The sequence below is a fragment of the Cucurbita pepo genome, chromosome LG02, assembly GCF_002806865.2.
Source record: "Cucurbita pepo subsp. pepo cultivar mu-cu-16 chromosome LG02, ASM280686v2, whole genome shotgun sequence".
NCBI classification, from domain to species: Eukaryota; Viridiplantae; Streptophyta; class Magnoliopsida; order Cucurbitales; family Cucurbitaceae; genus Cucurbita; species Cucurbita pepo.
Window position 1 is genome coordinate 13850374 of NC_036639.1, and position 27168 is coordinate 13877541.

At 37.2% G+C, this 27168-nt stretch overlaps 4 protein-coding genes and 5 non-coding genes across 12 annotated transcripts; 6 read left to right on the plus strand and 3 right to left on the minus strand.

Moving 5' to 3' along the window:
* Positions 1-34: 34 nt before the first annotated feature.
* On the minus strand, positions 35-106 carry TRNAQ-UUG. Its single transcript has one exon. It is a non-coding gene; the product is annotated as a tRNA-Gln (tRNA).
* Positions 107-620: 514 nt separating this feature from the next.
* LOC111788044 (coatomer subunit beta'-2-like) lies at positions 621-10485 on the minus strand. The gene is made up of 25 exons (XM_023668185.1): positions 10239-10485; positions 9672-9692; positions 9522-9583; positions 9157-9211; positions 9012-9048; positions 8543-8868; positions 8334-8465; positions 8087-8235; positions 7129-7197; positions 6726-6876; positions 6573-6638; positions 5911-6099; positions 5128-5268; positions 4848-4922; positions 4438-4614; positions 4238-4329; positions 4028-4144; positions 3312-3426; positions 3097-3168; positions 2818-3014; positions 2636-2729; positions 2204-2310; positions 1965-2088; positions 1460-1747; positions 621-1180 (listed from the first exon to the last, which is right to left on the minus strand). The coding sequence occupies exons 1-24, from the start codon at positions 10239-10241 to the stop codon at positions 1502-1504; spliced, it is 2817 nt and encodes a 938-aa protein (XP_023523953.1). The 5' UTR covers positions 10242-10485; the 3' UTR covers positions 621-1180; positions 1460-1501.
* Positions 10486-10679: 194 nt separating this feature from the next.
* On the plus strand, positions 10680-10753 carry TRNAR-UCG. Its single transcript has one exon. It is a non-coding gene; the product is annotated as a tRNA-Arg (tRNA).
* Positions 10754-10837: 84 nt separating this feature from the next.
* Positions 10838-10911, plus strand: TRNAR-UCG. Its single transcript has one exon. It is a non-coding gene; the product is annotated as a tRNA-Arg (tRNA).
* An 84-nt stretch (positions 10912-10995) lies between these two features.
* On the plus strand, positions 10996-11069 carry TRNAR-UCG. The gene has a single exon. It is a non-coding gene; the product is annotated as a tRNA-Arg (tRNA).
* An 84-nt stretch (positions 11070-11153) lies between these two features.
* On the plus strand, positions 11154-11227 carry TRNAR-UCG. The gene has a single exon. It is a non-coding gene; the product is annotated as a tRNA-Arg (tRNA).
* Positions 11228-11973: 746 nt separating this feature from the next.
* On the minus strand, positions 11974-14792 carry LOC111789415. Of its 3 annotated transcripts, none has more exons than XM_023670183.1 (3): positions 14681-14792; positions 12548-13643; positions 11974-12462 (listed from the first exon to the last, which is right to left on the minus strand). In XM_023670183.1, exons 2-3 carry the CDS (start codon positions 13549-13551, stop codon positions 12309-12311), a joined length of 1158 nt encoding a protein of 385 aa, XP_023525951.1. In that variant the 5' UTR covers positions 13552-13643; positions 14681-14792; the 3' UTR covers positions 11974-12308. The 3 variants fall into 3 exon arrangements, with proteins under 3 accessions (XP_023525951.1, XP_023525950.1, XP_023525952.1); XM_023670182.1 differs by having other exon boundaries at positions 14522-14792; XM_023670184.1 differs by lacking the exon at positions 14681-14792 and having other exon boundaries at positions 12548-14515.
* Positions 14793-15707: 915 nt separating this feature from the next.
* On the plus strand, positions 15708-18783 carry LOC111788635 (nitrate regulatory gene2 protein-like). 2 transcript variants are annotated; one of them, XM_023669049.1, is made up of 5 exons: positions 15881-15959; positions 16096-16787; positions 16849-17024; positions 17490-17713; positions 17928-18783. In XM_023669049.1, the coding sequence occupies exons 2-5, from the start codon at positions 16106-16108 to the stop codon at positions 18703-18705; spliced, it is 1860 nt and encodes a 619-aa protein (XP_023524817.1). In that variant the 5' UTR covers positions 15881-15959; positions 16096-16105; the 3' UTR covers positions 18706-18783. The 2 variants fall into 2 exon arrangements, with proteins under 2 accessions (XP_023524816.1, XP_023524817.1); XM_023669048.1 differs by having other exon boundaries at positions 15708-16787.
* A 1844-nt stretch (positions 18784-20627) lies between these two features.
* LOC111788636 (nitrate regulatory gene2 protein-like) lies at positions 20628-25399 on the plus strand. Its single transcript, XM_023669050.1, has 4 exons — positions 20628-22102; positions 22305-22480; positions 23359-23582; positions 24524-25399. Exons 1-4 carry the CDS (start codon positions 21124-21126, stop codon positions 25299-25301), a joined length of 2157 nt encoding a protein of 718 aa, XP_023524818.1. The 5' UTR covers positions 20628-21123; the 3' UTR covers positions 25302-25399.
* The last annotated feature ends 1769 nt before the right edge of the window (positions 25400-27168 follow it).

Below are 27168 nucleotides of genomic sequence, written 5' to 3' on the forward strand. Positions count from 1 at the left end.
AATAAAATAAAATAAAATAAAATAAAACAAAAAAAGGTCCTACCGGGAGTCGAACCCAGGTCGCTGGATTCAAAGTCCAGAGTGCTAACCACTACACCATAGAACCAATTGTTGTTATCTTTGTACAATAAAATTATAAAAATTATATTCCGTTTCAAATTTATTATTGATGAATAGGTATTATGGTTCATGATATAAATATGAACACATAAGTGTTTGTATACGTAAAAATAAATAAATTGAAACAATTTAGAGTTAATATATACTTAATAATTTAGAGTGACCACATGAGGAGTGGAAATTTAGGCTACCACCTTCAAGGAAAGTTATTAACTGTCTTAACTAGTATCCTTTTCTTTATATATATAGAACTTTTAAAATTTTATTGGTCAGATTAAAAATGGGATGAGAGGACGAAAACCAACTGAGATGTTTTATTAACTTCCTTATGGTCNTTTTTTTTTTTTTTTTTTTTTTTTATAAATAAAAATAATAATTTATATAGATAAACAGTAATTGGAAATGTATGGCCAGATGACAAGAAACCAAAAACCTATACAATTATTAAGACGTGATAAAAAAAAAAATGGAAGGGGAGAGAGAGAGTTGAGACAATAAACTACTGAACGTAACCAAATCTCAAGGTAAATCAAGAAGCACAAAAAAGACCACAAAGCTAATCCTTAAAATTACACATTATGGAGCCAAATGAACAAACCCGACAGGAAAACAATAAAATCTAGAGTTGCTCTTTCCTGGGTCGAGAAAATTGCATCAGTAAAATTCTCATTTGGGCAGTCTCCGGAGCAAAATGCTTACAAAACTTCACAGAGAAAAGAAAGAAAGCTTCTTCAGTGCCGATGATGCTCAAGACAATCCCTAAAGAACAAGGCCCGAGGATGATAATGAATGTAAACTAATGTCATTAAACAACATTTAAGGGCGCATCTAAATCACAATAATATATGAAGTAGTAGTTTGCAAAGAATGTCAAGGCCTTTTGCGTCGCTATTTCCCAACACGGTAAAACAAACTTGTGTCCTCCATATGCCGTTTATCATGGCCCCAAAGCTCCCCCTCCTCTCATGCCAAGTATTTCTATTCCCTCACCTCAAGTTGGGTACTTCCAAGCAGCAACCAGGAACCAATCATCTTGCACGACCTAGTTATGCAGTAATCACTGCAATGGAAAAGAATGACCAACCCAAGTTATAAACCGAATCCAATGTGATAATTCCTCGTTAACTTGAAAGAGCATCTAGCTAGGGGGGCGAAATCGTCTGAACATAATGGGAGGCTTCAAGATTTTAGGATCAGATATATTAGAGCATGGTTAATTCAGTGCCAATCATTGCACTTTAGGTGTCAAAAACAGTAACCAACCAAAGTTTCACAGGTGGTAAACATATAGGTCATGGAAATGAAATTTTAAAATGGTATTTTGGAATCAACTAATCACCAGAGACAAAATTGGATTTTGCACTCGCCAAACCAATTGCTTTTAGGCTGACGGGGTATTTGTACCCCACTCTTCATCACCCTCACTACCATTAACGAGAACTGCACCATCGGTAGAATCAGCATCAACCACAATACCCTCACCCTCCTCTTGGCTCTCATCTCCATTGTGTTCTGCAATGTGCTTGTCTTGCCCATCTCCACTGTGTTCTGCAACGTGCTTGTCTTGCTCATCTCCACTGTGTTCTGCAATGTGCTCCTCTTGCTCATCTCCATTCTGTTCAGTATCCTGTCATAGAACAGTTGAAAGGATAAAGAAAAAGTACTGAGAAAGTGATCACAACAGCATAATGATGAAAGTCTCCTGCAACTTGGAATATAGACTTCAGACTATGCTCTCTTAGTATCAACTAGTGGGTGACTAACATTCGCCCATAAACAACAGGACCAAAAACAACATTTACAACTGTCATGTTAATTCAATTCCATTCAAGCAACGCCCAAACCTCATGATCGATGTCTCCATTTTCAAGATGTCCTTCAATTTGCATGCTCCTAAATGCCTCCACGAGTGTATTGTATGGCTTATCAGCAAGAGTAGCATACTCCTCTGCCGAAGTAAAAACTCCCCTAGAACACACTCCAAAAAAAAAGGTACTTAAGTATAGAGAATTTGGGTATTAGCTACCTATATAGGAACACAAAAACAGAAAAACCTTGTAGTGTAAACATCCATTCATTTTACCTGTCCTGTGTAGCTCTAGATTCAACAGATAGTGCAACTTGCCAATCATCAAACAAATTGGGATACTCCTCAGGATCAGCCAATGACTCCGCAGCCTTTGGGTTAACCTGAGTTAAGGCCAATTTTTATCAAGATGTCCTAGACGGTGAAAGAAAAGATTCATAACACTATTGAATACAGTTTCTTTCTGCATATCATAGCTTCACAATTACATGGGCGCAAATGATACAAAAATTTTCTGCATGTGATACCTATCTATCTGTTTCACAATTTTGAAAAATTCTACCATGCATAAATTTATTAACTATGTCCACTCTACAAAATATATCTTTTATGTTCCACAATTGTTAATACTAGACATCAAAGATGTTTCTTTCACCTCTTCATTTAAATAACTAGAACATCAACAGAAAATGTAACGATTTAGTTTACCTTATTCAGGTCCTTCCTCCAAATTGCGACTATCTCTGATACCTTGCTTGGAAGATAAGATCGAGCCATCAAAGCAGCTTCAGGAATCCGATTACTGTACAAGGAATATACTTTTCTATAAATAATATAAGATCACTTATTATTCAGCATCAGGAGGGTGTGCGAGAAGATAATCTTTTTACCTTTCTACCAACAACTGAAGACAGTCTTCCAATCTACCCAACATAAATAAACAAAGGAAAGCAACGTTGTTCTTTCCTTGCTCCTTGGCAAGGGTTGCAAGTTGTGTTATCCCTTGAGCATCTCCTAGGGAAGAATACAGCAATAACAAGCCACTAAAATCCACAGCATACTTCAAGCATTCCTCGGCCATGTCTAACTGCAATGATACAAGGAAACATATATTAATCAACTTATACGAGAGATGAAAGCTTGCAATGGTTCAAAATGAGGGGAGGAACCTTTCCGATAGACATAGCCAATTCACCAAGCTGCTTCCACTTGGGCTCACTTTGTACTTCTACCGCAATTTCCTGCAAGTAGGCCATTGAAATTATTAATGAGCATGAGAGAGAGATAGGACAGCTTTAATAGTTTTTTTACGATATGGAGGTTCATCACAGTTAACTGCATCTAGTAAAATTTAACAGAGAAAACAAAAAACAGTTATGTGTACCTTTGCAATCTCTAATCTACCAAGCTGTATCGCAAGATCAAATCTATAATCCAGATCAGTAGCTACTTCCAGAGCTTCCTCTATCATACCTCGTGATTCCAAGAAACGAGCCACACTGGCAGAGAACATGGCCTACTATCATACACTAAACTTTACTAGAAAGAGAGTATTAAGAAGTTGAAATCCTTTATGCACGACAAGGAATAGACAAACTTTGGCTTCTAGACAACAGGATGGGCATACCACATGAAAGATTACCTTATAATGCCCAAGTGAAATAAGTATCGAAAAAGATATTTGGGCAACAACAAAAACTTAAACTCCATCTTTTAAGAGAAAACAAAAAAAAAAATGTGGAGGTGGGGAACCCCCAAGAAATTTGGTTATGTCAACAAGAGCCCTTAGATTCAAAAAAAATTGATCAGGTACATAAATCCCAAACATCCCATATGTTTAAATATGATTAAATCTGTAAGATTTGGCAGCTCAATTTCAAACATCATGAAAGATTGCCAAATATCGGGTGTTGAAGTAAAAATTAAGGAAAAAGAGCAGAAGAAACAAAACGCAGGAAAAGAAACAGAGGTTGAATCTCAGATTAGATTAGACGTAGGAATCATCCACAAATCATGGAAACGAATAACATGATACACCTAGTTTAGCTCTTTCAATAACACATAGGTGAAAAACTTTAATAACATTTATTCAACAATTACCTGTTACGGTGCTCCTTAGGAATTGAAGGTAAGACTTCATTGGCTCTTTCATAGTCCCCGCGCATTACAAGGGTCTTGTACTCAATCAAGCTAAGAAGCAATGTGTATCCAACAACACTGCATCACAATAAATGGCATCAAAATTCTTAAAGCAGTTCCTTTCTATTCGACATTCCATGACTCCAAGAAGAGGACTAAAAGTTGTCATACTTGAACTCTTTGTCTATCAAATAGACCCGACTTTGGCTGGCAAGATATCCAAGCAAATACATGGGTCGATCCAAATGAAACATTGTGGTTACCTGAAATTATGAGGTTATACATCAAGTTACCTTCATTGTGGGCATTAAATGGGGATATCTGCATGTTGAAAAATTCCAAAAACAAAGGCTGCTGATTATTCACAATACCTCACCACCAACACAGTAGTTTAATCTCCAAGAAGAGTTATTGTAAATGAAGCAATCCCCAACCCAAAGGCCAGTCCTCACACGTTCGTTAACTTCATGCAGGAGCTCGAATGCATCTTCAACCCCTTGTTCATCCACAGGCCTTCCACTATCTAAGCAGGAAGACACAGCATCACGCTGCAATATTTGCTTTTGTTAGATGAGAAACAACTTTCTCAGCAAAGAAACAAACTATGCATGGACAAAAATGTGCCAAAACAATGACGCAATGAGAAGCACAATTCAGATTCATATTGTTCAAGGCGTGACAATCAACTTCATGAGGGCACAAAAAGAATTCTCAATCAACTTCATGAGGGCACAAAAAGAATTCTCAATCAACTTCATGAGGGCACAAAAAGAATTCTTACATTGTACTTCAGGATATAAAATGACGTATCACTGGCTATTGCCACCAAATCACCACTATCAGCCCAATACACGTTCTGGAAGAAAAAAATCATCAAAAGGAATTAAAGCATTTTTTTAGAAGGGAAATAAATTTCATTGATAAATTATAATAAAATGGAGTGTAACCTCCAACACCTAGAGGTGTATTACAAGAAGGAAGTCCAATTGGAAATCAAAGGAATTAGAACCATATCACAGAAGAAATAGAAAAACAGCTAACAAATGCAAGTATGTACCCACCTTCACATTTACATCAATTCGTCGAATCAATCTGCACTCTGCCCAATCATAGAAGCAAATAAAGTCATTGGAACACATGGCTAATAGAGTTCCTCCATAGATGTGCTCGGCTGAAAAGGTGGGCCTGATACTCTTCTTTTCCTGAGAAGTTAGGCCGTGTTAACTCCACAATTTAACAATGGGACAACTTAGAATAATAATAAAAAAATTAAGAACAAGCATCACAATTGATGGCCAAAGTTAAAACACATGAAAAGATTTACTTATTTTTACTAATAATTTTGTCTCGTTGTACTAGAATATAATCAATTCAGTTGTTGCAGTCAAAACTCTATAATGGATTTCTTACCACGTTCTCTAGGGATTTTCTTATCTATTCCTTCTTCAACCTCAAGTTATGTACTTATGTGAGAAGAAGCAAGAATCAGCGACAAGTTTATTGACGCAACTGCTCATGAAGTTCATATTCATCTATTACATTAGTCTACATCTGAACTTGTTAGGCCTCATATAATTAACTATTCTAGCGGTACATATCCACAAATGAGGCTATTGTGAACATCAGAGTTCCAATAAATCCCTCAAAGTACTTAGTTGGAGTAAAACACTAATGATCATTTCTACACGGTAACTGTGCTCTTCATCATAAAATGGGGATGCTTATGCATGCTTATAGCAAAAAAGATCAGGAAATTGGTTGTCCAAAAATGAAATCACATTAATTTCTTTTGCCACTAAAGCAAAAAATATAAAAGTTGTATAATACGAAGAATAAACATAAACCTGAAAATTTTTACTGAAAATTTTGATCTTTGATGTACTTTCTCTCACAGCATATTCTCCATCCGCAGACCAAACAAACTCCAAAGCTGAACCAAATGACCTGTTTCTCCATGCAAGAGCAGTATATATAATATACTCACCATCTCCACAGACAACAACAAACCTCCCATTGGGATTGTGCTTCAAGCTCTGTACAAGATATAAAGCAGAGAGAGTTGTAGAAATATTGAAATAAATAAACGAGACTCTAACCACACAACTTAAATGAAAAAGGATATACCTGAAAACAAATGGGATAGGAAACAAAATATATTCAAGCATGCAAGGGAGATTTTTTAACAGCAGCACAAACAGGTATAAATAATCAAAGAAGAATTATCGAGAGGTTCTGAACTAAAATTCAGCAAAAACGCAGTCTGAATCCACCGCTGCCTTACTCAGAAGACTACACTTGTGGAGACAAATAAACAGGCACATGTATATTAAAAATATACAAATGCACATGTCTAGCTATAAACGGCAGTGTATTACCAGAATAAGTGTCAAAAGAGTAAACGTAACAAGAGGCTATAATCAAGGGATTTTCATAGGATAAAAGAAGCTCCAGGAAATCCATGAAAAGATATACAGAGCATTTAAATGAAGATGTAAAGATAACTTACCTGTGGGTAAAGATCACAAGTTCCCATCTCCTTAACAGCTAATGGCAATCTCTCTCCATCAGTAACCTAAGATGCAAAAAAAGCACCTGACTAAGGCTACACCAGAAAAAAGCTAATGATCAATAAAAAGTGACAAATAAAACCATTACAAACCTCAAAGTCTGCTCCCACACTCTTGATGTTTACTGTTTGAATCTCGTTATGCTTAGCCCATACTATCTTTCCACTGTTGTCCATACTAGCAATAGGTTCTTCCCGGCCAAGTTTTATCATAATGGTTCCTTCATCATAACCAATCACAACCCTGTAGGGAGTAGTGTGTCAACCAGTTCAAGTCAAGAAAAATGTAGATTGAGGAAATGTTTCGTTAAAACCCCAATGGAATTCTTCTTGATCATAACATCACAACTACTTTAACCATTTCCATTGGGGGATATTAGGATCTCAAGTTAATGTTTTAAAAAAGTATAGCTTTCAAGCATCTTGCATCAGAATATGAAAGTAATGTAACTAAGACTTCAAAGTGAGTGGGAAAGTTGAAATTTGATCAACTTACCGGCGTGAGCTCTTCATGTACCCAATTGCCCAAACTCGTTCAAGGCCATAATTTAATGTATTTTCAAGCCTGCAAATAAGAAATAACTACAACTTGTGGAAATGGCAACAAAGCAAATACAATTCCACAAAATATAGATTACAAAAAGTACCAAAATATACTGATGAAAGATAACTAATAATTCATAAAAAACCAAGTAGCCCTACTTAATTACATTCACTTCTTCTTCATAAGAAACGTTTCCATTGAAGATGTGAAATAACAAAAGAAGATGGAGGAAAGCCTCAACCCAAGATGAGAAAGGTACAGGAAAGCTTTTCAATTAGTGCAAAGAGAAGAACAGCATGATTCAACAAAGGAATAAACAATCTCTCATCTCCCTAAAGAATTCAGTGATTTATAATCAACCCAAAAAGAAAAAAAAGAAAAGCTTTAATAAAATTCACCCATTCCAGATTGCATAGGTCTTAATCAACACGATGATCATCAAAACAGGCATGCACCAGGCTAATGGTATTACTGAGAAGAACAAAGCCTCAGTCAGACAAATGAAAAAAGGCATTTCAAAGTTCAAGTAGAAGTTAGATGAAAGGATATCCAAATCCCAAATGGTGGCTCAAAAAGGTAGAGATTGGGTCAGTGAGAAGAGTGTCAGATGATACTTAAAAATAATCGAAGCAAAACAAGATCTAAAATTTTAATATAGCTAGATATTTGAAGACTCGGTTAAAAAACAAAAGGTTTGAAATTCTATAATTCATGTGTGTGATGAATGTAACAAAGTAAATGAAGATTTTTCGAGGGTCAGAACAGAAATTCCGAAACGATGCATAACTAATGTCTTCTCTAGATCTGCCCTACTATTTAAAATAAGATATCACATAAGCATTGATTCAATCCAAGTAATGTCCAAAAACATATTAAGCTATTAGTACAATATTTCAGTGCCAAAAGTTACCTATAAGTTGTGGAATGCCATATGCGAACCGTTCCATCTTCAGAACCTGTAATTATAATTGGAAGGTCCGGATGAAAACAGACTGCAGAGACATTGTGTGTGTGACCATCAAGTGTCTGGACACAGCTCTTGGTTTGGTAGTCCCATACCTGTGTTAACAAGCAACTTTATGCTCATAAGCTATCCAAACTATCATGTGCCCATTACAATACAACTACAGTTGAAAAACTGGATAAATAATAAAGACCTTAGCAGTGTGATCGTCAGAACCAGTAATGAGGTAAGGTTTGTCACCACCTGTGAAGTAATCGACACAATTCACTCCTTTCTGATGGGCATCTAATGTAAAGTTGGGATCAGGGGATCCAAGATTCCAAATCTGCAAAGAGAAGGCCAAATGATTACTAGAATAATTAGAAAATTGGACAATATGCTCCCAGACAACGAGTACTGTACCTTTATTGTGCGATCAAGGGATGCACTTGCAAAGGTGTTAGTGTCTTTGGGATTAAACGTTACTTGCATCACATAATGAGAATGCCCCTCAAAAATTTGAGTACACACCCAACCCTTATCCCAATCCCAAAGCTTTATTAGCATATCATCAGACGAAGACAGTACATAAGGAAGGGTAGGATGAACAGCCACACATCTAATGTAGTCTGTGTGTGCCTCAAATACTTTTATCTTGTCCATGGTATTATAGTTATATACACGAATAAGCATGTCATCAGCTCCAGCAACAACCCACTGCTTCCGTGCTATAAATTTGGCCGACCTGACTGCAAATGTAACATTGAAGAGTAAGATGAGGTCCAATCAAAGAAGAGTGAGAGAAAAGTGTAGTTTGCCTTTCAGACTTCAGTCCCACAAGGGGAAAGGGGAAACAAACTTGAACATACCACAGAAAAGGCATTTCTATTACCTGGTAACTCGGTGACCTCAAAAGATTTAACCATAATCTGCAATGTCATAAAAAGGCTAGAGTTGATTTTAAATGTCTAGATATATCAAAATCAAAAGAATGTCCAAGTTATTATTGATCTTATCCAATCCACAGATTTTCATACCTGAGACTGGTAGTTCCAGATACAAACGGTTCCAGAATACAGACTTGCCAGTATCCTGCAGTAATGATTAAATGTCAACAATTTCTTTCCGTTGTCTTCATTCTCAAAAACAAACTACATTTGAACTTGGTAATTTCAGCTCAGGAGAAGAAAACTCATATACCCAAACACCATGCATTGCTCTAATCCAACACAATCGCTATCACCAGTTAAACTACCAAAACTTTTTTGTACCCAATCCAACGGTAGCAGTTATCTTTCCATCACATATTTTACTAAGAGGTTCCTAAAATATCAGAATCCTTGAAGTGTATGCACACAAAAGGATCTATATAGGCTCCAAATATCCAGAAAGTAAATCTTACCATGGCTCTGTAGGGTGCAAGTCTACAGATTTAACTCTTTCCGACCTTTGAGCAAGTTTCCTCTAACAAAAATGAAAAATAAAGAATTAAATCACAATAGCGTATAAACCCGGTAAGAAATGTGATTGATTAAAATGGTTGGTAAAGTACCTTGATTGCGAGTCTGAGAGGCTGTGGACACGTAAGAAAATAAAACAAAATCAATTAATCTCCATAGTAGACCCCGAGTAAATATACGAAATTTTCAATTTATTAGTCTAGAACCCCAAAAAAAGAAGGGAACAAGAATAAGCACCAGTAAATAAAGTCACAGATAGCGAATGATGATCATGTATCTCAAACAGAAAATTTCAATTCCTACATATCCTCTTCCTTTCTATCCCCATTCCCCAGTCCCAAAGAAGCTAGAGGAGATATATTTCAACTAGTATTGCACCTACTTCTCAACTGTTACAAACCAAGCATCAGACCATAGGTAATTCAAGTAAATTAGCATGTACAACAGAACAACACTCCGAACCAAGACAAAATAGACTAATTGGATTCCAAATTATGGATAGAAATGAAGAAAGTTTCGGGAGTTGAAATTCAGCAGAGGAAACTCAAACCACGCAAACATTACAGCAAGAAATACCAAAGCGAATCAGATTTCGATCAGATCTAAGCTGCAGTTGCAGAGTAAAGCGTATTGGAAATGGAACAAGATCGAAGGCTCACCATTTTCAGCTCACTGGAAGCTCTAAGAGATTCGAATATCGCAACCGTAACGATCCAGACGATTCGTGCACGAAGATGGAGAGAAATGAAACGGGATGGGATTCGAATCTCGAGTATTTTGGAGATCCCTCGGCGGAAATATGAAAACCAAGGAGATCGATGGTTTGCAGTTGACAAAAAATTACAGAACTGCCACTGCCTAGCGGACGATATGTCGGAATGTGAGGAACGTCAAAATTATGAAAACAAAATTCAGAAAAATAGTTTTAAGCAAAAACAAAAACACTTCCTTTTATGTTAAGATAACCTTTAACTATTATACTATAATCATATTTAAATAAGTAAAAAAAAGAATTTCATGTTGGTTTAATAGAAAAGGGACAAAATAGTAAATTCAAATAAGATATACAATTAAATAGTTAAACGGTTGTGCAACATAAAGACCGCATAGCGCAGTGGATTAGCGCGTTTGACTTCGGATCAAAAGGTCGTGGGTTCGACTCCCACTGTGGTCGGATTTTACCTTTTATATAGTTATAGACTTAGGAGCATAGAAAAATAACTTCCTTTAATTTTATTGTTAAACACAAAAACATATTGACCGCATAGCGCAGTGGATTAGCGCGTTTGACTTCGGATCAAAAGGTCGTGGGTTCGACTCCCACTGTGGTCGCATTTTACCTTTTATATAGTTATAGACTTAGGAGCATAGAAAAATAACTTCCTTTAATTTTATTGTTAAACACAAAAACATATTGACCGCATAGCGCAGTGGATTAGCGCGTTTGACTTCGGATCAAAAGGTCGTGGGTTCGACTCCCACTGTGGTCGCATTTTACCTTTTATATAGTTATAGACTTAGGAGCATAGAAAAATAACTTCCTTTAATTTTATTGTTAAACACAAAAACATATTGACCGCATAGCGCAGTGGATTAGCGCGTTTGACTTCGGATCAAAAGGTCGTGGGTTCGACTCCCACTGTGGTCGGATTTTACCTTTTATATAATGATAGGCTTAAGAGCATATGAAAAATAACTTGGTTAAACTTTAATTGTAAAACTTGTCAACATATCGGCCGGATAGCGCAGTGGATTTGCGTTTAGACTTTTGTTTACAAAGTCGTAGGTTCGACCCCCACTGTGGATCGCCTTTAATTTTTTTTTTTTTTTAATAATTCCATAAATAATGTGTACTATTTAAATTTAGAAAGTTTTTTAGTTCTAACTTGTATTTAGTTCAGAAACTGTTAAATGAAATAAAGAAATGAAGCAATCATCTTTTCTAATTGTTTAGTTACATTATAATTTCATCAACTTTTTATGTTTTTATTTATTTGGTATCTAAACATATAAATTTATTTAATACATCTTTATTTTCAAAAAAATTTATCTATTAGATATAAAATTAAATTCTTTTGTCTAACATAACTCCAAATTTTCAATTTGTTGGTTAATAGATTTATGAATTTTAAAAAACATGAAATAAGTTGAGGAGTTTCAATTTTAAAATTTCGAGTAGATATATTTGAATGATAATAATTTATGTTGTAAAAGCAAAAGAGATGAGATAGAATCTGATTCCCCATTTACAACATATATTTACAACATATATTTACAACATATATTTACAACATATATTTCCAATCAAGGGACTTCTCTTCCTACCATTCAAACTGAGACATCTTTGAACTTCCAAAGTCGTTCAAAAGAATCTGAGAACTTTCCAACACTGTCTTAAACAACTCTTCAAAACAATCTTTTATTCAACTTAACAAAAAAGCCTTTGAGATACAACACCAAAATGATCTCCAGGATTAACAAAGTCGGATCAAAATCTTCAATAAACAACCAAAAACTCTCATCTTTCTACTCGGGACTCGCCAACACCATGAAACCACAAAATGGATAAAAAAAATAAATTAAAACTCTAAGCTCTGCGATCATCCATGGCTGCAGACTCATTGATTTACACAGACAGCTCTTGCTAAACAGATGATCCTCCTCTTCCTGTCGTTTCGCCTCACTGAATACGTCTGTGGGAGGGTGCGAAAAGAAACTATAACTCATTGTCATAAAGCAAAAGGGAGACCCATGATGAAGAGATCTTCATGGTAGCTCGACGCTGCAGAGCTATCGCTGCCATCTTCCGAACCCTTCTCGATTTTATCTTCTGCGGAAATCTCCTGAGAGCTGCATTGAGAACTGCAGAGAGCCTTGCCATCCCTGATAAAGAGGAAAATTTGACAATCAAGATAGAGTTTGGAGTTTGGAGTTCAAGAGTTACACAAGTGCTGACAATCAAACAAACCTCCATAGATAAATATCATGCTCTTCTTTCAAAACTTTCCTGCACGAGTGACAGATTCGCAAACTCGCATTCCCAGCAGCTTCATAGCTCAAACCTTCTGAGCAACTTCCCAACGGAGATGATTTGATCCCAGGTTCTTCTGAATCTGTCCTACCGGAATCGACATTTTCATCCGTCTGACATTCCAAAATACAGTCACCAAAAATGCGCGTCATCTTTGGGTTTGGACCATGAGAAATAATGCAAGTATAGTCTTCAGAAAGTTCTATCTCTCTAGCAGAAAGAGAGGCTATATGTGAATCGTTTCCAATGGTTATTGGCAAGGAACAGGATTTCATGGGCAATGACTTTTCCCCTTGAGGGCCATTGTTAATCAAAGGAAAAAATTCAGCACTTGGATCAGAAGTTTGAGTCAAGTCAACAATACCAGAGGAGGAAAAGCTGCCAGCATTATGTTCGAAGGGTTCAGATTCTAAAGCAGAAAATTCTCCATTGGCAGAGTCACCATTTATGGCTCCAGAGGAGCTTGGAACTTTGGTTTTGGAAAGTGACGAGATTGTATAATTGCTTGGCAAAGAATAAGATTTCCAAGAAGAACCCAAAGATTTGATATAATGGGTTGACGATTTAAAGATTTTAGTTTTGATTTGTGGACCAAATATTACATTCTTCCTCGGGTTCGAATCGGGGGCTTCACTGGTCGGTCCACAGTCATCAACAACAATAGAATTTATGATGCCAAGACCTATCTCACTAGAAACAAACTTATTTTGACGACCACTTTCAGATTCAGCTGATGATATGGATTTAAAACCAAATGGGTTGCTTAGATTGGAAAAAAGCCTGAAATCCAAAGGCGACGTAGGACTTCTAAGTGAATCGCTGTCTACGAAACCTCTCGACCCAAACCCGGCAAAGAATCCAGGAATACTGAACAGAGAACTGCTCATATGTTTGCCCAATGAGACAGCTTGTAAGTAGGAGTCTGAAGCAGAATTAGCCATCAAATGCTCTCTATCTCTCTCTCTTTCTACAAGAACTACTCTTCCATCGCCTTATCCAGGACCATTATTGCTTATTTTTTAGGATCTTCTCGCTGCATCAAGTAACACCCAAAAAGGGATACCAATTACAATCCTCTTTGAATAATGCAGCAAATGTATCTTATTACAACAATAAGAACGATGAAAACGAAGGGAAGTGAATTACATACTCAAAACAATCAAAAATAAAGTATTAAAGTTTCATTATCCATTTTCAAACATCCTATAGCCTCAACTTTACATATAAACCCTATTTTGGTCCAAATTATCCATTCAACAAAAATCTAATGTAGTAAGAAGTATCATAATTGGTAGCAGTACGTTCGGAAACAGAGTTGGACTTTGATCAAACAGAACAAAGATAGATTTTTATGGAAATCAGGAAACAACGAAGTAACGTAATCGGGAGAATGGTTTTAGTATAGTAAGAACAATGATCAAATTTAAAATAAGTAATTAATACTTTAATAAAAGAAGTACGCAGCATAAAATAAAGAGTTCTGTTAATTCCATAGAAGATTCAAAATCCTGCAGAATTCCCTAATTACTCGGGCGTCTTCGCCTGACCACAAATCAATCGCAAGAGTGGAAAAAATCGAACAGTCAAAGATTTCCCAAAATGATCGATAAACTAGCACAAGATTCAAAAGCACATACAAGAAGCCAATACGAAAACCATAAAAATCAGATTAACAACAGAATTTCGAAACTAGGGCACAAACCAAATTGGTAGAAAACCTAAATAAAACCGAAAAGAAAACATAAAAAACGTTCTTCTTCATCGAAACAATCCCGAAAACCAAGACGAACTTCAAAATCAAAAGAGCATAAAAATGCACAGAACAAAAAGGGATCAAGATCAACAGTAACGAGAAACATGAAGGATGGATCAGCAATGCAGTTATTAAAAAGGGGAAAAACAGTAGAGCACCTGGTTTTGGATGAAAACCATCGAAGAAGAAGAAGAAGAAGAAGACAACGAGCTCAAAACTCAAAAATGCATAAAAGTAATCTCATAAGAAACAGTGCCAAAGCGAAAGAATGGAGAATTTTTGCAAAAACCCTGTTGAAGATGAAGTTAAGGCTTTACTTGGAAGGTTTTATCCGCCATTTTTTGGGGCTCTCGAACGTATCAAAATCAGGGGAAAGCAATAAAAACCATCGCTGAGGTTTCTGAAATACCACCTTTCCCTCTCTTCCTTTCTCTCTCTAGTACAGAATAACTCTGTATTATACGCCACTTCTTTGTATAGATGTACGTATATTCCTCGACGGGAGAGAAAATAAAAACAAGAAAAGAAAAAAAAAGGGTTTTTGTTACGTGTACACACTCCCACCGAAGATAAGATGCGCACCACAAATTAATAAACAAAAATAAACCCAATTAATTATAAATTTATGTTTTAATGTTTATATCTTTTTTTCAATAAAGAAGAAAATATAGATTAAATTACATATTTTGAAATCAAAATTATATCTATCTAGTTTTAAATTTTAACATTTACATTAATTAATTTTTTTAAATAATCTTATCTAATAGAAAAGACAGAAGCTTTAGTGAAGATAATATATATTTTATAACTCCAACTAAAACATTGCTTCCTTTTCAAATTAAAAAAAAAAAAAATTATAATGGAAAATGTTAATTAAAGGTCATATGATTAGGTTTAATTTAACTTTACATTTGTTGTTAATTTAAGATTGGTTATAAGTTAATGTTTTGATTTAATCAGGCAAGCACTTCCTATGTGCTAATTATTATTATTTTTTAATTATTTTAAATTTATGGTAAATTAAATCCTTGTCCAGCCATGCATGTGAGAGGCCACTCCCAATTAATTAGCTAATATGGATAGGTTATCATAACATTCCCCTTTTTATTTTAAAAAGTCAATTTGTAAATTATTATTATTAAATTTTTATTTTTTTGAAAAATATAAAGGCATGCCGAAAAGGAGGGAGAACCCATATACTTATAAGGCAAGTCCTTTGAAAGTGAAAAACAGGCGGCTCTGTAATGTAACGTTCGAACAAGGATCTTGAAAGGCTCCAACCAGCAGAATTTTCATGTCTGTCCTCAAAATTATTTTCAAACCATTGCNTCAACTTTTTTTTTTTTTTTTTGTTTCTGTTTGGGTTTTCAAATCCTTCATGCTCGAGTTTTGATTCCGCCATCGCCGCGGATTAGCTGAGCTTAATGGGTTGTTCTCAGTCGAAGATCGATAATGAAGAAGCGATAGCCCGTTGTAAAGAACGGAAGATTCATATGAAGGAAGCGGTGACGACTCGAAATGCTTTCGCCGCCGCGCACTCTGCCTATTCTATGTCGCTGAAAAATATTGGAGCCGCTTTAAGTGATTATGCCCATGGTGAGGTTGAAAATCCCCAATTTGTTGATGTATCTACTCAACCTAATTCTGCCATTACTTCTGCTCCCGCCCCTATTGAACCTTTTCCGCCGCCGCCGCCTTTGCCTCCTTCTAATTTTCCTAATTCTCTTGAAAGGGCGGCCACCATGCCTGAGATGAATGTGCACAAATCCGATCTCAAGCCAGGATCGCCGATTATTGAGGAAGAGGATAAAAATGAAAATGAAGGCTCTGTTGGTGGGTTGAGGAGGAGGAGAAGCAACAAAAGTAAAAGGGATGAAGGGAGTAGCAGAAATAGAAATTCGGAGCTAAATGACATTTTGGCCAATGCATCGCCGCAAGTGCCGCCGCCGCCACCATCTGAGAACCGGCACATTCCACCGCCCCCACAACAAAATTCAACTTACGATTATTTCTTCTCTATGGATTTACCCGTCTCGACTTTCTCTGAAGTTGATGAGGTATACATTAACAAAGAGGAGATTGATATAAAGCCCAAGGTAGTGGACATTGACGATATTGATGAGCGGAGAAGAAGTGTAAAGGCTGAGACAGCGGAGCCATTGCTCGAGGAGCCGGTGGAGCCGCCTCCCTCCCTGCCTGCAGAACCTGCAACTGCCGTGGCGAAGAGCTCGAAGAAGACGAACCAAGCAGGATCTATGGGGTCCATAGAGGGAAAGAGGATGGTTAAGCCAAATTTGAATTTGTTGCAGATATTTATAGATATTGATGATCATTTTCTCAAGTCTTGTGAGAGTGCCCGTGAAGTGTCCAAGATGCTTGAGGCAACACGATTACACTATCATTCAAACTTTGCTGATAATCGAGGTATCATTCAAGCTTGTTCTTATATCTTTTCTTGAAAAGAATATGATGTACTTTTCTTTAGGTCACATCGACCATTCTGCCAGGGTGATGCGTGTTATTACATGGAATCGATCATTTAGGGGATTGCCTAATATGGATGATGGAAAAGATGATTCCTATGCAGAAGAACAAGAAACTCATGCAACCGTGTTAGATAAACTACTGGCATGGGAAAAGAAGCTGTATGATGAAGTGAAGGTATATGGAATACTCTTCTTCCTATCTGAATATTTGATCATCTCTTTTGGCTCCTCATTTTCACAAACAATCTTCTGACATGATATAATTTCATCATTCGATTGCCAACTCCTTTTAACTCATGAAAAACGATGGAAGTTCATACCATTAGCAAAGATGTGATGTCTTTTTATCATTTTTAGTTGTATTCTGTTCTAAAAATACTGCTCTGTGATTCACAAGCGCTCTCGACACCATTCTTCTAATTCTTGGAGCCTTGAGGTCACCATTTATGCATGTTCCTATTTGCAACCGTGTTCTCTCTGAAGTAATAGGCTAGGCAGACACTATATGTGTTGAGGCTTTTGATGTTCTTTGATCTTACTGGAATAAATTTGTGTTTCTATGATGGAGCAGATTGGCAACATGATGCGACTAAAAAACTTTCTTTTAACTAAATTTTATTTGTGATATTACGATTGACAGGCAGGTGAAGTTATGAAATTTGAATACCAAAAGAAGGTTGCTACATTGAATAGACTGAAGAAACGAGATTCTAATGTAGAAGCATTGGAGAAAGCAAAAGCAGCAGTAAGTCATCTGCACACTAGATATATTGTTGACATGCAATCCTTGGATTCAACTGTCTCAGAGATTAGTCGTCTACGAGACGAACAGTTATACCCAAAACTTGTTCAGCTTGTTAATGGGTGAGTTGCGTGAGATAGTAATATGCACATGCATATAGTTGTTCATTATACTTTTTTGTCGTTTATTGTCCCTCATTAATATAAGTAAAATGATTGTACATGATTTTGTTGGTTAACATATTTCTACTTTAGATGCACGGCTTCGTGGTATGGTAGAGTATTGCTGACATTCGTATCAAACCATTTTGATGATTCTAATGTTGTTGTTCCACAGGATGGCGACGATGTGGGATACGATGCGAGCTCATCATGAAATGCAATTGAAGATCGTAAGTGCATTGAGATCGATGGATCTTTCTCAATCCCCAAAAGAAACTAGTACCCATCATTACGAGCGCACGGTTCAACTGTGTGGTGTTGTGAGAGATTGGCATTCACAGTTTGAGAAGCTTGTCCGCTGTCAAAAAGATTACATTAAAGCCTTAAACAGTTGGTTGAAACAAAATGTAGTTCCTATAGAGAGTAGTTTGAAAGAGAAGGTTTCTTCTCCACCCAGAGCTCAAAGTCCTCCAATTCATAAACTCCTCCTCGCTTGGGACGATCAACTCGAGAGACTCCCAGATGAACATCTCAAAACTGCCATATTCACCTTTGGTGGTGTGATTAATACTATTATGTTGCAGCAGGATGACGAGAGGAAATTGATGTTAAAGTGGGAGGAGACCGAGAAAGAGCTCGAGCGCAAGGAGCGACATTTTAACGACTGGCATTACAAATACCAGCAACGAAGAACACCTGATGAGTTGGACCCTGAAAAGTCTGAAGATAACACTCAAGATTCCGTAGTTACGGAGAAGTTAATCGAGGTAGAGTCATGGAAAAGGAGATTAGAAGAGGAAAAGGAAACTCATGCGAAGCAATGCCTTCATGTGAGGGAGAAATCGTTGTTAAGCCTTAAGAATCAGCTGCCAGAACTCTTCAGGGCTTTGTCAGAATTCTCTTTTTCTAGTTCGGAGATGTACAAGAACTTGAGATCGGTTTGTCAAGTCTAGATTGAAGCAACAAACTTTAAACCAAATCCTATGGAATTTTTATGTTTTTCATTGGTTAGGAGACTATTTTTTTCTTTATTTTTGTTCTTATATCTCCCTCCTTATGTGGGTGCTTTCTCATACAATCAACCGACAATAAACAAGCTAGTTTAAGCGCATTGATATCAATAAATCAAGATTCGACTTGGTTTAGAAAGTTAACATTTAGTCTCTAAAATTTCAAAGTTAGAATTTTGGTCATATGTTCGATAAAATCTGGATTGAGTATGCGGAAGAGTTAGCCATGTTTCCACTTACTCTGGCTTTTAACGGTCATATATTCAATCCAATGAATGATGACCCAACTCTCTCACTGCTAAAGCATGCATGACTGCTGAATGGTCCTGTGGCTGTGTTGGCAGCCTTGGTCTTGCTGGGATGGTTGCATGGCGAGGCTGGAAAAACATAAGGTAAGAAGATCCTTTAGCGAGGAAAAAAAAATGAAAACTTTCTTGTTTTAGGATTTCTGATGTGTCCAAAAGAAAGAAAGAGACAGGGCGGGAGTGTGACAGTGGCAATGATGTCACTTCGACATTTCCTAAGATATTACCTATTCTCTTTGGTTTCTCAGTCACAAGCTTTTCACCTGGTTTCTGTGTTGTAATATTTCAGGTTTAACTAATAATAGTTGGCATTTTCTCCCATCAAGCTCTGCTCCTGTTTTTTCTTCCTTCTGTTGCAGTAGTTGATGCTCCGATCGCTGCTGAGGCTGGTTATGGCTATGGCGGTGCAACCGCTCGCCTTCTTCGTGACGTTACTGTATTACGGCGGCCTTCTCCCTCGGAGCTTGAACTTGGAGAGATTAGTTAGACCTGATTTTCTTGACGGCGAGAACCATCTCTTCCATGTTCTTGTCAATGTGATTCAGTGCTTTTGGTAAACTAATGCTAGAAAATGGGAAAAAAATCTTTTTCTTTTTTCTTCTTTTTTGATGAACAGAAAATGTGTTCTTGATGAGCAGAAGAGGTATGTCCTCATTCCCATTTTTCTACTTGGTTCTAGTTTGTTAGTTATCAACTTAGAAATCCTTGACGTTGGTTTGAAGAGCATTGTACCTACTTACTTTCTGGTTCTGAAATTTAAGGAGTTTTGATTATATTTCGTTCCTGTTCATTGAGTTTTACCATGGTCGATTAACACGATTGAAATTTAGAGACCTATTGTATATAAAAATTGAAAGTTTTGATGTGAAAATCTCATATTGGTTGAGAAGGAGAACGAAACACCATTCATAAGGGTGCAGAAACCTTTTCCTAGTAAATACATTTTAAAGTTTTGAGGGGAAGTCCGAAAATAAAAGTCTAAAGAAGACTATCTGCCGGCGAGACATGAGTAAGTAGGAAGTGTGCCCGTAAGGACATTGGGCCAAAATTGGTGGATTTGGAGGATCTAGTTATCTAAGGAGAGTGAATTGTGAGAATCCCACGTTAGTTGGAGAGTAAAACAAAACACCATTTACAAGGGTGTGAAAACCCTTGAGGGGAATCGAGAACGAGAAAGCCTAAAGAAGATAAAAGAAACTTTTTAAATTTGAAGAATTAGATAGGTATAAAGGTTAAAGGTGTAAGTAAGTTTTTTTAAGTTCATGAAAAGTTTAAAAATTAAAATTTTAATTTGATTATTTTTTAATTACTTTGAAATTACATTTTTAGAAGTGTGATGTTTAGAGTCATGGTTGAGAGTGTTGTTAACATGTAAGCATTGTATTTTTTGGAAGTTCCAAAAAGTATTTCAACAAAAGCAAAAGAATATTTGTGGATCGCTTAAAGGGAAAGTGTTTGATGGAAAAGTATCTTAAAGAATTTAAACACAAAAATTAAATTAATTTGTTACTAAAAACTTTTGATGAAAGTGTTTTTTAATGGACTTTTGACTAAACACTAAAACGTTCAAAATTATTGAATCCGCAATCACTAGACGGTGTTGAAAGGAAAAGCTTTAATGGCGATGGAAGTGATAGGCAGCCACAGACAGAGCTTCAAAATTATTCTCAAAATTTTAGTTATCCAAAAAGAAACACTAATTTACTGCAAAAATCCTTCGAAAAGCAGCATGGAGGGCCACCCATGAAAAGTTGCGTCAAATTAGCGATATGTTACCACTGCACACTCCCCATCCCACTTTTTTTCCACCGCAGAAAGCTCCCTCCGCCATTTCCTCCGGCGAGAAAGCATCTTCCCTTTTCCCCATTTTTACGGAATCTTAGCAAATCGCATCGACTTATTCTTCGTTGATTCTTCTGTAATGCACGTCCTGTTCGAGGAGTGAGCGGCTTTGTTCTCTTAGATTCTTCCGGTTTTTCTAGCTAGGAGTAGTGGGTTTTATGCCCCATTTCTGATTAGTCGGCCCACCGGCGTTAGTTCTTGCGGCGGAGCTCAGATGGGTTGCTCACAATCGAAGATCGAGAACGAAGAAGCGATTGCGCGGTGTAAAGACAGGAAGATTCACATGAAAGATGCTGTTGCGGCGCGTAATGCTTTTGCGGCTGCTCATTCCGCTTATATAATGTCTTTGAAGAACACTGGAGCTTCTTTGAGCGATTACGCCCATGGGGAAGTTCAGAATCCGCAGTTGGTCAATGAAACTGCTCAATCGAACCCGAAAATTGATTCTGTTGCAGCGTCTTATGAGCCCCTTGAGCCACCGCCGCCGCCGCTTCCGAATTTCTTTTCTCCTCTTCATAGAGCAGCTAGTATGCCGGAGATAAACATACTCAAGTCCGATCTGAAGCCAGTTCCCATTATCGAGGAGGAGGATGAAAATGAAGTCGACAATGAGGGTTCTGTTGGTTCGTTGAGGAGGAGAAGCAAAAAAGGTAGCGGTGGAGGTGGGAGTAGCCGAATTGGAAACACAGAGCTTGATGCAGAATTGGAGGGTCCGCCGCCGCCACCGCCTACTAGTACTCCACCGCTGAAGATGAACCGGCCATTACCACCGGCGCAACTACAGAATACGACTTATGATTACTTCTTTGCTATGGACAATATGCCGGGTCCGACTTTGAGCGAGGCTGAGGAGGCCAATATCAATGAGCAGGAGATTGAAGGCGACCTGTTTGATAAAAGTCCTGAAAGAAGAGAAAATGATGACATAGAGGATCGAAGAGGGGGCAAAGAAGCTGAAGCAGTGGAACCGCCGCCGCCGCCGCCTGTGGTGGCGGAGCCATCAGCTATAACATCTAAGAGCTTGAAGAAGGTCGGGGGTGTAGGTTCCATGGATGAGGCTAAATTTAATCTGTTGCAGATATTTGTGAAACTTGATGATCATTTTCTCAAGGCTTCTGAAAGTGCCCATGAAGTGTCCAAGATGCTTGAGGCTACACGATTGCATTATCACTCAAATTTTGCTGATGGTCGAGGTATCAAGATCCCTTGCCTTTTATTTATCTTTCAAGCATGTTGAAGTTGAAGGTTTAGTAGAATATTTGATCTTTTTCTCTGTTTGAATCTTTGATTAGCTTGGGGTGAAGAATGCTCGACCTTTGATCTACTATTTTACCTAAATCTGTTTATTGTTCTTATTCCTGATGAACTCGATTTGGTTTGTTGTTTTCTTATCAGGGCACATCGATCACTCTGCTAGAGTGATGCGTGTTATTACCTGGAACAGGTCCTTTAGAGGAATCTCTGATATGGATAATGGAAAAGATGAACTTTATGCAGATGATCAAGAAACTCATGCCACTGTGCTAGATAAACTCCTGGCTTGGGAAAAGAAGTTATATGATGAAGTTAAGGTATATTTCTAGTGTGATCTTTCTGTTATTGTTCCTATGTTTATGCTGATTTTCTTTAAAAGAAAGTAATAGTATGAGATCTCAGGTCGGTTGGGGAGGAGAACGAAACATTCTTATTTACAAGGGTGTAGAAACCTCTCCCTAGCATACGTGGTTTAAAAACTTTGAGGAAAAACCCGAAAGGGAGAACCCAAAGAGGATAATATCTACTTGCGGTGGGATTTGGTTGTTACAAATGGTATCAGAGCTAGACATCAGACATTGTGTCAGCAAGAACGTTGGATCCCAAAGGGGGTGGACATTGTGCGGTGTGCCAGCGAGGATGCTGGGCCTGAAGGGAGGTAGATTGTGAGATTTCACATCGGTTGGAGAGGAGAAGGAAACATTCTTTATGAGGGTGTGGATGACGCTAGGCCCTGAAGTTGGGCCTTGAAGGGGGTGAATTGTGAGATCCCACATCGGCTCGCTGGGCCCTGAAGGGGGTGGATTGGATGGGGAGAGGAACGAAACATTCTTTGTAAGGGTGTGGAAACCTCCCTGGTGGATTGTGAGGTCCCACGTTGGTTGGAGAGGAGAACGAAACATTCTTTAGAGGATGTGGAAACCTCCTTGAAGGGGGTGGATTGTGAGGTCCGTAACAAATGTGTTTTAAAAACTTTGAGGGGAAACCCGGAAGGGAAAGTCCAAAGAGGACAATATCGGCTGGCGGTGGATTTAGGTGGTTACAAATAGCCTCTACAAATTGTGTTATAGTTCCCAATTAATTAGTTTCTTTTTTTCTGTTGTACATGGAGATTGCTTTCATTTGTGTCTATAATGGAACTCATCTTCATTGTGATTCTAAACATGTCTTTTCTTTTGTGATTATTATTCAACAGGCAGGTGAAATCATGAAATTCGAGTACCAAAGGAAGGTTGCTGCACTGAACAGGCTAAAGAATCGAAGTTCTAATTCAGAATCATTGGAGAAAGCAAAAGCAGCCGTGAGTCACTTGCATACAAGATACATCGTTGACATGCAATCCTTGGATTCAACTGTCTCGGAGATTAATCGTTTGCGAGACCAACAGTTATACCCAAAACTCGTTCAGCTTGTTCATGGGTAAGTTCTATATGATACTAAATTAATAGATTCGAGTTAGTCTAAAGTCTGCAATTTGCAAAGTTTACTAATTTCGGACACAACACTGGCATGAGTCAGTCTCTGAAAAGTATGGAATTTGGCTCCATCTGTGAGACCCATTGCCCGAGCCTTGGCAGGCATGCCTGCCAATCTCTGATTGTTTTAAGTACACCATTGCTGCCCAATGTTTGCGCCCATCTCATTTTTCTCATCTGAGTATGTTCAGCTTGAACTTTATAATTGATTATGGTATCAGAAGTGGTAGAAGAGTGCTGATATAGATATTGTAGCATTGTTAAAGAGTGAGGATTATACTAATGGAATACTTGAGAGGTTTTGATCTATGAAGAAAATGGTTATGAGATCCCACTTCGATCGAGGAGGAGAACGAAACATTCTTTATAAGGGTGTGGAAACCTCTCCCTACCTAGCAGACGCGTTTTAAAAACCTTGTAGGGAAGCCCGAAAGATGGGACAATATCTGTTAGTGGTGGACTTGGGTCGTTATAAATGGTATCAAAGTCAAACACCGAGCGATGTACCAGCGAGGAAGCTGAGCCCTGAAGGGGGTGGACATGAGGCGATGTGCTAGCAAGGACGTTGGGCCTCGAAAGGGGGTGGATTGAGAGTCCCACATTGATTGGAGGAGAGAACGAGTGCCAGCAAGAGCGCTGGACCTCGAACGGGGTGGATTGAGAGATCCCACATCGGGTGAGGAAGAGAACAAAACATTTTTTATAAGGGTGTAAAAACCTCTCCCTACCCGACACGTTTTAAAGACCTTGAGGGAAAGCCCAAAGAGGACAATATTGTTAGAGATCGACGTTAGTCAGTAGGTGTGTTCAAAGTAGGTTTTGGTTAGCTTGATATATGAGAAGGCTTATATGTTATTACTGCAAATAATTTTTGATATACTGCAGGATGACATTGATGTGGGAGTCGATGAGAATTCAGCATGAAGATCAATTGAAGATTGTAAGCGCATTGAGATATCTGGATCTCTCTCAATCCCCAAAAGAAACTAGTCTGCATCACCACGAGCACACGGTACAGCTCTGCAACATCGTGAGAGAGTGGCATTTGCAGTTTGAGAAGCTCGTGGTGCGTCAAAAAGATTACATAAAAGCATTAAGCAGTTGGTTGAAACTAAATCTAGTTCCTATAGAGAGTAGCTTGAAAGAGAAGGTTTCTTCTCCACCAAGAGCTCAAAATCCCCCCATTCAGAGACTTCTCATTGGTTGGCACGACCAACTCGAAAAACTCCCAGACGAACATCTTCGAACTGCTATATCCAGCTTCAGTGCTGTGATAAATACTATTACATTGCAGCAGGAAGAAGAGATGAAGCTCAAGACGAGATGCGACGAGACTGAGAAGGAGCTCGAGCGCAAGCAGAGGCAATTTAATGACTGGCATTACAAATACCAGCAACGAAGAATCCCCGGCGAGTTGGACCCCGAGAAGTCGGAAGAAAACGCGCAGGACGCCGCGGTTACAGAGAAGCTGGTGGTTGTAGAGTTGTTGAAGAAGAAATTGGAGGAGGAAAAGGAAAGTCATGCAAAGCAATGCCTTCATGTGAGGGAGAAATCACTGGTGAGTCTCAAGAATCAGCTGCCGGAGCTGTTCAGGGCATTGTCGGAATTTTCTTACGCCGCCTCCGAGATGTACAAGAACTTGAGCTCGATTTCTCAGGTCTAAGATTTGAAGCATTAGCCCAGCAAGAACATGTGAAAAGCCTTGAAGAAGTATTGTATGAAAACTTGTTTGTTATAAATAGTTATTATGGTTTGACAAAATCTTCATTACTTTTTTTATGATTTTGTTTTAAAAGAAAAAAAAAAAGGACACGTGGAATCTATCCCGAAGGCTCGGCACTCATAATAGAATTGAATGATAAATAAAATAATTTTGAAATTAACATATTAAATTATTTCTAAAAACTAAAAAGTGCATTTAAAAATTTCCATTTTGTGAATATAAATATAAGAAACGTTGAAATCCCTGTATTTTCAGTTGAAAGACTGGCACGATGAATTTGAGTTGCTTAAGGGGCTCCGGCGGCGGGATTGGGTACATGGAAAGAGGGTACTACTCGGCGGTGACAGTGGCGGTTTTGGAGAAGACGACGGCGAGGTGGAGAGTGGTGTGGCGGAGGCTGAAGAAGGAGAAGAAGAGAATGTTCAGCTGCAGTATGAGTGGGGCTCGTGAGGTGCACGTGCCGTATAATCCAAAGACGTATTTGCAGAACTTCGATGATGGGTCTGTGATGATGGTCGGCGACGATGATCCTGACGCGATTAGTCGATCTTTCTCCGCTCGTTTCGCCATTTCCTCCGCCATTTTGCGAAGGGCGCCGCCTGAGTTTGTGGTTCTGAAACTGAAAGTTTAGTGACTCTGTTCTTCAACCCATCTTTCAAAATTAACTACATGCAAATTAATTTGCATAAATATGTACTAATATAGCTTTTAAATTTTGCTATAAGATTATGAAATTTGAGTTTGAATGTTTTGTTAGCTGGTTTTAATAATTTATTAATGGTTATTTATATGCAAATTTATAGCTTAATATTTATCCAAATTTAATATTAACCTCCTCACTCAACACAATAAATGGATTAGACGCCTATCATTATTTTAAGATTGAAAATTGGGATTAAAATAAAATGTATAAATAAATAAATAAATAAATAATTGCTTTAATTAAATAAAAATTGAGAATTACATGCTACCTAATAATAATTAATACGCATATATATTTCTATATGTTGAGAATTTTATTTTCGTTCGATTGTTTTTTTAATTAAAATTTTTTATTTTCTTGAAATTTAAAAGTCAAATATTAAAAATAGCGAGTGGAAAATTTCCAAGTCTACCCCTTGCGTTGCCATTCCCTATGAAACAGTGGAATCATGTAGGAAAGAACACGTATCTTGACTATTACTAATCATCAAATCATCTCATCCACATAATAAATAAATATATATATATATATATATATATATATATATATATATATATATATATATGAAACTTTTATTTCCTTTGAAATTTTTTAATACATATTAAAATTAACAAATTGATCCATAAAATTTTATTTTTATATTTTGGTCGTTTCTAATATATTTTTTAAATTAACGAATTTATTAAAAAAAAAAAAAAAGTTAAATTTTATTTTTTAATTATAGGATATTAAACTTGTGTTCAATAAAAATATATTTTTTAATTTATAATTTAGCAAAAAATTGTTTTATCATCATAAATGGGTAGTCAGCTAGTTTGGGATGGCAGTTTGACAAAGGAAGAAGGATTGCAATTGCAACCTTTGATTTTTCCTTATGGGGCCATTCGCCATTATTATTCCATTTGAAAACGACAATTTACATAAAATAACATATATTAGGTTTCAAACACAATAAAACAAATGAAAAAGAAAGAAAAAAAAAACCCCTTATTTTTTTAAATTATTGTTAAATTAATATTTCATTTCTCAAAATTAAATTACAAAGATTCACATGTAATTAATGAGATCCCAACTATCAACTATAAAATCAGAAGAGAATTAAAA

What these genes read in the sequence shown, in the direction of transcription:
- LOC111788635 (XM_023669048.1), top strand. Translation starts at nt 15,788, where the DNA reads ATGGGTTGTTCTCAGTCGAAGATCGATAATGAAGAAGCGATAGCCCGT. An exon ending in AAACTTTGCTGATAATCGAG is followed by an intron (nt 16,788 to 16,848) that starts GTATCATTCAAG and finishes ACTTTTCTTTAG; the next exon opens with GTCACATCGACCATTCTGCC. An exon ending in AGCTGTATGATGAAGTGAAG is followed by an intron (nt 17,025 to 17,489) that starts GTATATGGAATA and finishes TACGATTGACAG; the next exon opens with GCAGGTGAAGTTATGAAATT.
- LOC111789415 (XM_023670183.1), bottom strand. Translation starts at nt 13,551, where the DNA reads ATGGCTAATTCTGCTTCAGACTCCTACTTACAAGCTGTCTCATTGGGC. An exon ending in CATGATATTTATCTATGGAG is followed by an intron (nt 12,463 to 12,547) that starts GTTTGTTTGATT and finishes CCTCTTTATCAG; the next exon opens with GGATGGCAAGGCTCTCTGCA.
- LOC111788636 (XM_023669050.1), top strand. Translation starts at nt 21,124, where the DNA reads ATGGGTTGCTCACAATCGAAGATCGAGAACGAAGAAGCGATTGCGCGG. An exon ending in AAATTTTGCTGATGGTCGAG is followed by an intron (nt 22,103 to 22,304) that starts GTATCAAGATCC and finishes TTTTCTTATCAG; the next exon opens with GGCACATCGATCACTCTGCT. An exon ending in CTCGTTCAGCTTGTTCATGG is followed by an intron (nt 23,583 to 24,523) that starts GTAAGTTCTATA and finishes GATATACTGCAG; the next exon opens with GATGACATTGATGTGGGAGT.
- LOC111788044 (XM_023668185.1), bottom strand. An exon ending in TTGCACCCTACAGAGCCATG is followed by an intron (nt 9,212 to 9,521) that starts GTAAGATTTACT and finishes TCATTACTGCAG; the next exon opens with GATACTGGCAAGTCTGTATT. An exon ending in TACATGAAGAGCTCACGCCG is followed by an intron (nt 6,877 to 7,128) that starts GTAAGTTGATCA and finishes TACTCCCTACAG; the next exon opens with GGTTGTGATTGGTTATGATG.